Here is a 13621-nt window from a genome sequence, read left to right as displayed (position 1 = left end):
TTCATTCATTAAGAATGTCCCGCAAAATCGTGTCGACTTCATATGAAACCGACTTAGGTTCTAAATCTGAAAGGAAAATACTCTGGACAATTTTCGTGACAGTAGCAATTTATTTTGTATGCATAACACCGTATAATGTATGTATAACACTATATTTTTTTAATATTCTTAAATCCGATGTAGTTTGGCTCTCAATTTCTCGTTTTGGAATGTTGTTCAATTCTTTTGTAAATCCTTTAATATATAATGTAGTAAATGAAAATTTTAGACAAGCATTTGTTGACGTTTTCTACAAGACAATTCGAAGTAAAATTAAATGATATGTTTTACGATTAGGTGACACGTGCCGCACTTACTGCTAAATGATATTACAGTAGTATTTTTTCTACGGTAAAAACTTAATATTATTAAAGTTAATTAATGAGTTGCAAAAACAAATTATGAAGTTATGCTATGTATCGCATGGGGTATGAAAATAATTATATGCGAGTGTACTACAAGTAAATAGCTTCAAACAAAAACCCGCCGAAAAATATAAACTTTGGACATACGCAATGCAAAATCAAGGATTATCGGAGACCAGGACGTCATTTTTACAGAATAAAAAGTTTGGTTGGACAACCTATTCGTAAGAAATTCTCAATTAACTAAAGTGCTGGCCGATGGAGAAGTGCGAACTCGAGATTGGTAGACGATTGCTTTGTTTTCTTTAGTTTTCATTTTACAGTTAGGATTTGACACTCAATAAATCCATTCTGTTGAGGCCATCTTTGAAAAGATTCTGCGTGGTCGAAACTCCAAGCATTCGCAAATTCTTGAAACTAGAATAATTGTCTCTGAATATTTCTGAAAATACCCAGGTATGTGGAAGTTTTGTTGCAGCACTTTAACAATTATTTTTAGAGAATTTGATATTCCAAACAAATTTATAAGGAAAAATCGGTAACATTTTATTTTGCTTGGAATTTCCACTAATGCTATGATGTATACAAAACAGCATTTTGGTTTCTGTACAACTTTGTGTAATATGATGGCGCTATAATAAGTTCATTTGTGTAACACACAATATACTATTCCTATACAATGGTACAATAAACGATTCACTTAGCATTATAAAATGTCCGTATCATTTTTACATTAAGAATCTCCACTTAGTTTGAAAAAGATTAAAATGATTTACCAGAAAACGTATGTACGTCACATTATAAATGTGTTTGCAATGGTCACGCCCGCCTTATAATAGAAACACCATTTAACAATTCATTTTTGTTACTGAGGCATATACGTGATTAGACGTGGTCAGTAGTATTGCTAAGTAGGAACCTTTGAACGCGTGTAATAGTCAGTTCCGGTTTTTAGTAAACAAATCGTTTTCCATGATGACCTTATTATATAAAGTGGTGTGGACTTGTTGATCATCTTTACCTGTATTGCCACAGACCACTACTTTGTAGAACTGACAGTGTTTTATCACTCCGTAGTGGTCACTCCACAAGTGAGTAACTCTACCAAACCGTCGTAATTGGTTACTTTTATTAGCTACATTATTTCTATGGAATACAATTTATTTTTATTGATTGTTTCTATGTAATTGAGGAGATAAGAATATGAATGTGGACATTGAAATTAATAGCAAGATGTCAATTTCAGCTGGCAATACATCATATCATTTACCAGAATCTGAATACGGGAATTCAACATCTAACACGAGCCAATATGATGATGTCATTCGTATGTACCTGGACAGAGATTTTGAGATGATGTTGCTTAATTATGTAATCAATATTATCATCGCTTTTGGTATTATCAGCAACATAATGGCATTTTTTGTAATAGTAAGTAAACTGCGCAAATCAGTGTACGTGTATCTAGCAAATTTGGCAATAGCTGATACGGTATATTTAATCGTGTCGCCCATTGATATGAGCACATATAAGGAACTCATTATATTGCCAAAAAAGTATACCATAATTGATGATGTACAAAAGAGTTTGTTGTGTGGACTACCAGGTTACCTCCTTTTTATTGCTGCAGATGTTGCCATTTTAACCATTTTATGGCTTTCCGTTGAACGTTATATGGCAGTTTGCAGACCTTACAAGTTTCAAACAAGTCAATTTGGTACTCTCTCAAGATCCGTAAAAGTCTGTGTAATTATATGGATTTTCAGTTTGTCTGTGGATACTACAGCATTTGTTTATAGGTACCGAGCAATTGTTATTTTTCCATGGCCTGATATGTATAAAGGTATCTCTAATCAATCAACTATATGTGTTATTAAGCCAAGTTATTTTAAACTATGTAGAATTGTGTGGATGCTGCACTTTACGATTATTATGGTGTTAATTGTGATTATTTTAGTTTTATATTCGCGCATTGCCTATACATTAAGAAAGTCCCGTAATATCATTCCAAATACATGCGAACCACGGTCAAAATCTGAGAAGAAAATTCTATGGACAATTTTTGTGACATTCACACTTTATGTTGTTTGCATATCACCATATACCGTGTGGTTAATGTTATACCTTTTTAAAATTCTTGAATACGATATATTTTGGCTCTCAATGTGTCGTTTTGGAATGTTGTTTAATGTATCCATAAATCCTGTAATATATAATGTAGTGAATGAAAGTTTTAGACAAGCATTTGTTGACGTTTTCTACAAGAAAATTCTAAGGAAATTAAATGATATATTTTATGATTAATGGGTACGTATCATCGTTATCGGTAAATAATATTCACATCTTTTGCTGCCTTGAAACTTGGATGCTTAATAATAAATGACGTTTGACTGAGTATGGTGTTGGCGTAGAATACTACTCATCTGGTGCCTATGTAAAAAAATTACTTACAAGTTTCAAACAAGTCAATTTGGTGCTCTCTCAAGATCCGTGAAAGTATGTGTAATTATATGGATTTTCAGTTTGTCTGTGAATACAATTATATTTGCTTATAGGTACCAAGCAACCATCATATTTGCTTGGCCAGATATGTATAGAGATATCTGAAACCATGCAACTGTATGTATTATTAAACAAAGCTACGAAAAACTTTGTACAATTTCTTGGATTCTAACATTTACAGTGACTATATTACTAATTGTGGTTATTGTAGCTGCATGTTTCCTTATGATTTATTCTTTAAGAAAATCCCAGAACATCACGCTGCCAAATCCATGCGATACTGACCCACGATCAAAATCTGAGAGGAAAATATTGTGGACAGTTTTGTGACAGTTACAGTTTATGTTATCTGCATTACACCAATGTATGTGTTTGGCATTATGTACTTGTTTGATATTCTTAATTGATAAATTCGTCTATAAACCCTTTGATATATAATGTAGTTAATGAAAGTTTTAGACAAGCATTTGTTGATGTCTTCTTTAGTAATCCATTTAGATCTGTAAACGTTTGTTCAATTATTGTTTTAAAACATTATTTTATAAAATGTTTGTGTTACGAAAGGTTGTAGGCTATGCTTTCTTTGCTTATGTTTCATTGTGTTATTCCTTGCATCATAAAATGAAAGCAAATTTCATTGTAAATAATATTGTAGTATTGTATTGTACTCTATTGTGCGGAAGGATGTGGTAAATAATTTCAGAAGTAAAGAAAGGGATAATAGTAGATTGTCCGGAGTGGCCAAGCTATAAAAATGATATAGGCCCTACTGTCCCAATTGTTTTACTGCCATTTTATCTATATGAAGTATGTACACAAGTTATATAAACTTGTACCAATGTTTTACACACTCACTGTCAACAGAAACTGGTACCAATTGTTTTATGCATAACTCATTGTCACTAGTTTTATAAAATGTTACCTTTGTTTCACTCTGAACTCGCTATAGATTCAGAAATTACGTACAATTACGCTAAATTCACTGTCACTATTATAGATATAGAAACTTGTACCATTTTTTTGATGCTGAACTCACTTTCACTTTAGGTATAGAAACTTGTACAAATGTTGTGCGCTGAACACACGGTAACTAATAGTTAGAGAAACTCTTAGGCCTACCAATGTTTTACGCTAAACCTGTGTGATTGTTGTAGTTACATTCATTCCTGCTTAGGTACTTATATTTTTTATAGCAAAATTAACAAAAAATAAATGGGTTCGTTTTTAAAAATATTCTAATACATTGATAACGATAATTATTACCTACTATACGAAGCTTTAGATAAGCACTTTTTTTCACATATGCTGGCGTCATGTTAACTCATTTATTTACGGATTAATAAGTAATTATTCAAAGGAAAATAATGAATTATGAATCATAATTAATTATTATTAAATATTAAGCAGATTAATTGCATTACCAATAAGTAATGATGCTGTTTACATTTATTTCTGCACGCAATAAAACAATTGCTCATTTATTCTCGTAGTAATTGTTTGAAAGTCAATGATAATGATGACGATGATGGTGGTGATGATGATGATTTTGACAACGATGTCGAAAACAATGATGCTGTGTTGGTGGTGCTACCATTTAAACATTATCATTAAGTTCCAGGAAAACAGCTGCAACAAAATTAATCACTACAAAAGTGGGATCACAAAAACAACAATTATTGACCGGACTTTATGAAGGTAATGGAATAAATTGCCAAAAATATCGATATAGGTGGTTATTGTTTAGAAAATATATATAATAATAACAACGTAGCCCATGATGCTTTAAGATAAGCTTTCGTTGAGTTGGAGTTTCACCTACAAGAATGAATAATATATTTCAGATAAGAATGAATAATATATTTCAACATTGACTGATCATTTTCCAGATGTTCCAATTGTCACATCTACCCTTTAGAAATCAATAGGTTTCCAGTTAGTGTATAGCAAGAATTGCAAAGTAACCTTCCCAACCGGTATTAGGCCTATATTGGTCGTAGTAGTTCAATTATTGTATTGGTAAAAAATTTAACTGAGAGAAGACAGCATGAATGTAGACATTTTCAAAAATAATAAGACATCAGATTCAAGAGAAACTACATAATTTTATGATTTTCCGGAATCTGCATACGAGAATTCGACGTTAAATACGAGTCAATATGATGATGTCATTGATATGTTCCTGAATACAGATGTTGAGAAGATGGTGTTTATATATGCGATTCATATTGTGATATGTTTGGTATTGTCGGCAACATAATGATATTTATCGTTATAGTAAGTAAACTACGAACATCAGTGTACGTGTATCTAGCCAACTTGGCAATAGCTGATACAATACTTCTAATTGCATATATAACAAATTTTAAGGAATTTATTCCGATATCAAATTCTAAGTTACCTTCCATTTTCTGGCTTTCTGTTGAACGCTATATGGCAGTTTGCAGACCTTACCAGTTTCAAACGAGTGGATTTGGTACTCTCTCAAGATCCGTAAAAGTCTGTACGATTATTTGGATTTTCAGTTTGTCTGTGGATACTGTAATATTTGTTTACAAGTGCCGAGCAACCGCCATTTTTCCTTGGCCTGATATGTATAGAGGTATCTCAAATCGTGCAACTATATGTCTTGTTAAGCCAAGCTACTACAAACTATGTAAAGTTGTTTGGATAATGCACTTTACGATTACTGTAATGTTGATTGTGTTTATTATAATTTTATATTCATTTATGCTCTATTCTATCAGAAAATCCCGCAAAATCGTGTCAAATTCATGCGAGAACGATCCACGTTTGAAATCTGAGAGGAAAATACTCAGGACAGTTGTTGTGACAGTTACAGTTTATGTTTTCAATATTATATTTTTCTAATATTCTTGAATCCGATATATTATTAGTTCGGACAATGATACACAAACTCGTGGTAGTTGCTTTAACCGTTCTTTATTCTTCGGTAAAGTCTGAAACACAAATAAACTCAATGAAAACACGCACAAGGCAGCACAGCTGCGTGTGCAAACAACCCCGCAAAACAGCATAGCAGATACATACATACAGTCAAACTACTACTAGTAGCACTACACGAGGGCTAGCTAGGCTAGGCAGGCTTATGGCCAATTAGCTGATCGAAACACTTAACTAAATAGCCTAACAAATAATTTTTATATCCAAGTCAAGAACATTAACACAACTTAAAGGTTATAATAACGTACGTAGTACTCCCACGTATCACTTTCAGAAATAAGAAAGTTACAGTATCTACTATTAGATAATAAGCGTTATATCTTGCTGACAATTCTGCGTACAATCAAAAATAAAATATTTACGCCACCAACGTCAAAGTTCGAAATCCGAAACACTCCCGCCTCGTGACAAATTGACATGAGTCACAGTACATAAAGGATTTCGAAAAATAACCACAACAAAGTAAATCTTAATTAAAATGCAGTAATTAAATGTTCACGACTCAAGTAGTTACATAATAAAGCATTCCTTATTTAGAAGAAAACCCGTGGTTAAGTTCTCCCACAGTTGCAATCAAACACAACTTATGTACAGGCCTTTCCTTAATACTTATATTCGATCTTTCAACAGTTTTAATCATGGCCTTCCGAACGAGATTGTCCTTCCCTGGCTTCACATCCTCAACTATTCCCCGTCGCCAATGTCCACGTGGTGCTGCAACCCCCTTTAATCCAGGTTCCAGTACTAGCACTAAATCTCCAATCTGCAAATTTTCTCTTGGGTGAAACCACTTTGAACGTTGTACTAATTGAGGTGGCATATGACACATCCAACAATCCCAGAATGCATGAACACGTCGTTGTGCGATGTCGACAATACTCTGATTCGTTACCACTTCCAAGTTCGGTTGCAAGAGTACGGGTTGTCCATGTGGAAATGGAATATCATTACCAGTAATTGGCGGTGATTCAAGTGGATCAGGCCCATCCGGAAACAATGGTCGTGAGTTTATAAGATAAGTCACTTCACTCAAAATAGTCTGCCATTCAAGGGCACTAAAACGGCGATGATGGTAATCGACTACGGCATCTAGACCTTTACGGCAACTCCTTATAAGCGATTCGACAACTCCATTCATGTGAGAAGCGTAAGGAGTATTGAACTGCCAGTCAAAAGATGTATTGGTTTTAGTTCGTCCCATGATTTGATCAAATCTCTCAACTTCTGCTGAGCGCCGACGAAATTGCGGCCATGGTCACTAAAAGCGGTTACTGGGTGGATCCCCCGCGAGCAGACAAATCGTCTCCAAGCATTAATAAATGATTCTGATGATAGAGAATCCACTAATTCTAATGAGATAACTCGTGTGGTCATGCAGGTCACTATCAGAATGTTACCTTCTGTATTGGTATTACGAGTGAGCTTGATAGAAATCGGTCCAAAGAAATCAAGAGCTACGTTACAAAAGGGTGGTGTATGCGGATCGCCTCTAAAACTGGGAAGTTCTCCCATTTGTTGGCTAAGTAAACTCCTACGTCGAGTTCGACAGAACATACATTTGGCAGCAATATCTTTAAACAATTTGGGTCCTCCGAGTATGTAAATTCCACGTTTAAATGTGCTTGCAACAGCCACTCGGTATCCCTGATGACCAATCGTCTTATGAATATATTTGGCAAACAACTCTACCAGAAATGATCCTCTACGAAGAAGAATCGGCCGTTTTTGTTGTTCAGGGATATGAAGCTTGTTAAGTCTTCCCTCGACCCTTATCATACCACTCTCGTCCACTTTAGGGTTTAGCTTTCTAGTACTCCAAGCATCCAAACGATCGTTCGCAGTGCGCTGAGAAACGTAGAAGAGTGAAAATTCAGCCCTTTGCAGTTCGTCGGCAGTCAAAAAGAGGGTTTCTGGTCGCCTTTTTAAAATGAATCGACGACAGTATGCTATTCGGTGAACCAGCCGAGTCCAATTTGACACGGTGTTGACCAACAGGTCTTCAAATGTAGGCCTACCTCTGACAGCTGTAACATAATTTGTTTTGCGTAGAGACTCCGTTGTGTACTCCTTTACAACCATTTGTTTTAACTCTGTGTCATAGTCGGGTTCATAGTTTGGCCATTGGTTAGAACTTTGAAAAAGAAAATCTGGGCCTTGAATCCATTTCTGAAGGTCACTTGGGTATATTGGCTTGGTTAACTGATCCGCTGGATTGATGTTAGAAGGGATGTAACATAAGTCATCAATAAATGTTGGAAGTGTATCCTGAATCTCTTGAACACGAGCAGACACAAACGGTTTGAAGGTCCTGGCGGGCGACCTAACCCAAGACAGGACAACTTTCGAGTCGGTCCAGAACTTGCATAGACTAACATCTCCTACCACTTCTAAGACAAGTTTAGCGAGTCGAGCAATGACAACAACTGCAGTTAACTCTAATCTTGGAATTGATCTTTTCTTTAACGGTGCAACTAGAGCCTTTGCTATAACGTATGTCAATTTAACTCCTGCTGGGGTATCCCAACGCAGCCAGATGACAGAACCAAATGCAGCTTCACTAGCATCACTGAAACAGTGTAACTGAGGGTAAGCAATAGAATCCTCAGGCGTTAGCTGACGTGGAATTTCGAATCCCACAAGATGATTCATCTCCTTTATAAAACCTTTCCACATAGTTGTTTGCTCATCATCAAACACGTCGTCCCAATCAAGCCTAGCTGCCCAAATCTCCTGGAGTCCAATTTTATAACGAATACTCACAGGGCTCAACATTCCTAATGGATCCCACAACCTGGCAACAAGACTGGAAACTTTTCTTTTGGTAAGTGGAGTCTGTTCTTCATCGAATTTATCAAGTTGAATTGTTACAGTGTCATCTAGCTTATTCCACAAGTGGCCTAAAACACGTGTGTGCTTCTCTTCAGGGCACTGGTCTACCATCGGATGGTTAGAATGCCACACTTTGATTTCGAAAGATCCCTTTCTTAGAATACGAGTAACCTGCTCAACTGCCTCAACTGCATCGTTCGGTTTTGTAAATGAGTCGGTTATATCATCCATGTACATACGATCTTTGATCCTAAGAGCCCCTATAGGATCTGAATCGGCGTTAGCCTCAGCTAGTAAATGAACGGCCATCATAGAAATGTCCGGTGCTGGTTTGTCCCCAAACGGCAAACGCAACCACTGAAAATACCTAATATCCTTTGAGGTATCACCAAATCGCCAGACAAAACGATGAAACTTTTGATCACGCACTGATAATGCAATCTGGTTAAACATCTTCCGAACGTCTCCAGCTACGGCAATTCCGTACTTCCGCCAGTATAGAAAGCATGTCACAAGTGAGTTTAGGAAATCTGGCCCTTTGTGGAATCCGTCGTTGAGACACAACCCGTTAAACTTAGCAGCGGAATTCCATACAATTCGAATCTTCGTTGTCTTGTGTTGCTGATGGACAGCATGGTGTTGAAGGTACCATCCTTCATTTCTGTCTTCACTTGGCGTAAGCTCACGCGTAAATCCATTGTCAAGGAGAGCTTGAATTTCATCATTGTAGTCATTGATTTGCTTGTTTTTTAGCAACCTAGCCTCATGTGAAATCATCCTCGTCACGGCTTGTACTCTATTACAGTCTAGAGACTCAGGAAATCCATCCTTCCATGGCATTTCCACGGTAATGCGGCCCTTCTCATTTATTTGAAGATTTTTTCTACAATGTTTGATAAACTGAGATTCTTTTCTGTACATGTACACAAGGTTGTTGGTTTAACTCCAATGACATCGGATGTATATAAAAGCTGGGAGTCGTCCATGAAAGTTACGTTTGTGATGTGGCTGATGACATTGGAAGTTGGCTTTGGAATGGTTTGTCCAATAATTGTCCAACCTAGAGCACTTTTTGCCGCAGTTGGCGATGTATCAGGATCAGTTAATGAACGTATTGTTTTCAGTGGTGTAGTAAGACTTTGATAGTCGTATCCAATGAGTAAGTCGATCTCGGCTTCCTCCGCAGGCAAATGTTCTTTAACTACCGTTAAATGAGGGCGTTCGTCAAAGATATCTTCGCCAACAGATGGGCTATCATGGGCAGGCTTTTGTACACTAATTGCAACCAAGTCGTATGCTTTCAATTCCTGTAGTGGTCTGACTCGAAGTTGATACCTTGCACTGTTTTCTTGTACGATGCCCCCTCCGGCCACGCCATAAGTAAATACAAAGGGCAGTCCGTTTAAGCCTAGACTTTCAGCGGTGGAGCACTTGACCAGAGTGGTATCAGCACCACTATCAAAGAATGCGACAGCTTTCTGCCAATTGCCCTCGTTGTCTTGTATCTCGACATATGTAGTCGGTGAGTAGCGACGACGTTCGGCATGCCTCGTCGAATTCATTTTCGAAATTGTCTGGTTCGTTGATGGAGACAAAGACACGAATGGATTTTGACTGGGCCCTGCTACAGTCTGACGTAGACTTGGGTTTGCTCCCGCCTGAACTATCTGAGGTGAATTTATTGACGTTTTATCTAAATTCATATTTGAAACAGTTTGGTTAGTTGATGCTGGCAAATATATGAATGGATTCTGACCTAAGTTGGTTCCTACCTGGTTTTCGTGGCGTACAATTGGCCGTAGATTTGTGTTCGCTCCCGCCTGTGTTTTTGGTGACATTTGGCTTTGACAGAAACCATCTGCGTTGTTAATTCTCAAAGTGCGATTGGGTGGGCAAGCAATCAGTCGGTGGTGAAATAGTTGACATACAGAGCAGCGTTTTTTGTCATGTCTGGGGCATCTGAACGCACTGTGATTTGTGCGAAAACATAGGAAACATCTTCTAGCTTCCATTATCATTAACCGTCTCTCTTCGTTAGATTTTGAGTTAAAATTAGGGAACTTTATAATCAAGTGACGTGAGTGGTCAGTGCAGAAAGGACAATCATCCGTGCTAGTTTCAGCACCTTTAAAATTAGATTTCGGTGGGAATTGGGTAGTATTTTCAAGTGTACTAATTTGTCCTGTAATGTGATGAGTAGATGCATTTTGATCGCCAAACATATGAGGTTGCTCTCGACGTTCCCTTGCTTCCGTTTCACTTCGTAAGAATGAGATCAAACTTGGTATTGTCGGCTCATCTTGCTTTATCTGCCGCATGTATTCGAAACTTAATTCAGCATCGATTTTCTGACTCGCTAGTTCAACAACTACTGACGATGAGAGTTCTAATTCTTATCCAAGTTCACGCATTCGTCTTGCAAAGTCTGTGAGTCCATTCAAAACAGGCCGCATTTCCTTTGCTGTTGCTGACTTCAATGGCTTCAACATCTGAAGTGTTAGAATAACATCACGAACAATAGCTGAAGTCGGGACCTTTTCCTTCAGACGAGCCCAAGCTCCATTATCACCTTCAACAGAACAGCAATCAGCAATATGATCTTGAATAGATTTGGGTAACGCATCACCATTGAGCAAAACCATCAATTTTTCTTGGTCACCTTTAATACCAGCAGATTCGAAGTATTGGTCAATTCGTACATGCCAAGAATGGAAGTTTCTTGGAGATCCATCCCACCGTGGGGCTGGGAGTCCTGGTGTTTTAATTGAAGGCCGTTTGTTGTATGAGCCGTTTCCGTTCAATTTTATTGTAAGCTGTGCCACCATGTCAGACTGAGCTTTAATTAATTTTATCATCTCTTCATCTTTTCCTGCTGCAGTTGGCTCACCTTGGGAAGAATGAGCGGTTTGCTCATTCCTTGAAAACCTTCTGTACTCTTGATATTTTTTCTCCACGTCATCAGCTGCTGACATTAGTTCTGCATGTAGACGTGTAGTAGTGTTAGTCTCATCAGGTGGTTTGACAACATCCATAGCATCAAGTAAGTTGGTTATCTTTCGAATTTTCTTTTGTATATGGTCGAATGCCACTTTAACCAGTTCCGGTTCGTCTCGGTCGAGAACACGGGTAAAGCGGTCCCTTGCCCTCGTTAGATGACCTTTAAACGAACGGTGTTTGACCTCGAGCTCTTCGAAGCTGAGGTCGATGAACGTATTTTCCTCCATTATTAAGGGATTACACTTTACTAGTTCGGACAATGATACACAAACTCGTGGTAGTTGCTTTACCCGTTCTTTATTCTTCGGTAAAGTCTGAAACACAAATAAACAAAACACACACAAGGCAGCACAGCTGCGTGTGCAAACAACCCCGCAAAACAGCATAGCAGATACATACATACAGTCAAACTACTACTAGTAGCACTACACGAGGGCTAGCTAGGCTAGGCAGGCTTATGGCCAATTAGCTGATCGAAACACTTAGCTAAATAGCCTAACAAATAATTTTTATATCCAAGTCAAGAACATTAACACAACTTAAAGGTTATAATAACGTACGTAGTACTCCCACGTATCACTGTCAGAAATAAGAAAGTTACAATATCTACTATTAGATAATAAGCGTTATATCTTGCTGACAATTCTGCGTACAATCAAAAATAAAATATTTACGCCACCAACGTCAAAGTTCGAAATCCGAAACAATTATGGCTTTCAATTTGCACTTTTGGAACATTTTTAAATTCGTCTGTAAATCCTTTAATATATAATGTAGTAAATGACAATTTTAGACAAGCATTTGCTGACGTATTTTACAGCAAACTCCAAAGCAAATTAAACGATATATTTCACTATTAAGTTGCACATTTCACTCTTTATTGGTAAAAATATGTGAAGAAATTGCTTTAACATATTATACATATTTTGATCATTAAACATAATTTCTCATTATAAACAACTTTTGAAAAAGTTATGCTAACAATATTACACATATAATGTACTAATTATCACGAAGATACAATAAATATACCCAAAGAATAAAGTTCTTGCACAATCAGTCAGCAACATGTATACAAAAAGAAAGTAAGATAAGGTATGACATGGCAGATGGAAATAAACTGGTTTCGTTGTCAAATTTACAGTAATGTGGATTAAACCCAGTTCCCAATTTTAATTAATGTAATTTGTACGAATGTCTCCATAAATTAAAATTATATTGTGTTTGATAATTATTATAAACAGCCGTCCAATTACACAGACGAGCGATAACGCTAAGTGGAAAGCCGCGTAGCTTGTCCCACTTAGAATCTGTGTAAATGGTCATAAGGAATAATATAGATTCTATATTTCTATTCCCGTTACCGCTCGTCGGTGTAAATTGGCTTTTCGTGATGTCGAGTACCAGAACATATTACAATTATAGGCAACATGTACCTAAAATGGTGTAATGACGCGTCGGTTTAAAAGTACAAATTATCCAAAATTTAAAAAAAAAGAGTATTTAATATGAAGTTAATAAGCCCGGAAAGTTTAGGCCTACTTAACTTATAATTATTTTAAATGTAATAAAATGTACAATAAAAAGTATAATAAATGAATAATATTTGAGCTTGAATGTCTATTATTTTTTATATACTTTTAAAACTTTATTTTAAAAGCAAATAATTGTAATATTATAAAACGCCATCAATAATAATAAAAATATATAAAAAATAAAATATATTAATATATTATTGTTAATGTACTTTCTATTTATTGTTTTTATATGTATTATTTAAATAATGTTTGGTGATTTAATTTGAATTTATTTTTAAAATATTTGTAAAAAAATACCTACAAAGTGATAACATTAACATACACCCACGGAAAACGTTATGCTGTATAAGGAAATGGATATCCAACACATAATACGAATATTACATTTAT

The 13621-nt window shown here is 36.3% G+C and overlaps 2 protein-coding genes across 2 annotated transcripts; both read right to left on the bottom strand.

The window, feature by feature from the left end:
• Positions 1 to 6396: 6396 nt before the first annotated feature.
• LOC140041199 (uncharacterized) lies at positions 6397 to 7005 on the bottom strand. The gene has a single exon (XM_072087622.1). It carries the CDS (start codon positions 7003 to 7005, stop codon positions 6397 to 6399), a length of 609 nt encoding a protein of 202 aa, XP_071943723.1.
• On the bottom strand, positions 7002 to 9536 carry LOC140041197 (uncharacterized). Its single transcript, XM_072087621.1, has one exon. It carries the CDS (start codon positions 9534 to 9536, stop codon positions 7002 to 7004), a length of 2535 nt encoding a protein of 844 aa, XP_071943722.1.
• Positions 9537 to 13621: the final 4085 nt, after the last annotated feature.

Source organism: Antedon mediterranea, chromosome 2 (assembly GCF_964355755.1).
Source record: "Antedon mediterranea chromosome 2, ecAntMedi1.1, whole genome shotgun sequence".
Taxonomy (NCBI): Eukaryota; Metazoa; Echinodermata; class Crinoidea; order Comatulida; family Antedonidae; genus Antedon; species Antedon mediterranea.
The sequence above is the reverse complement of the archived record's forward strand: the minus strand, read 5'-3'. Positions and strand labels throughout refer to the sequence as shown.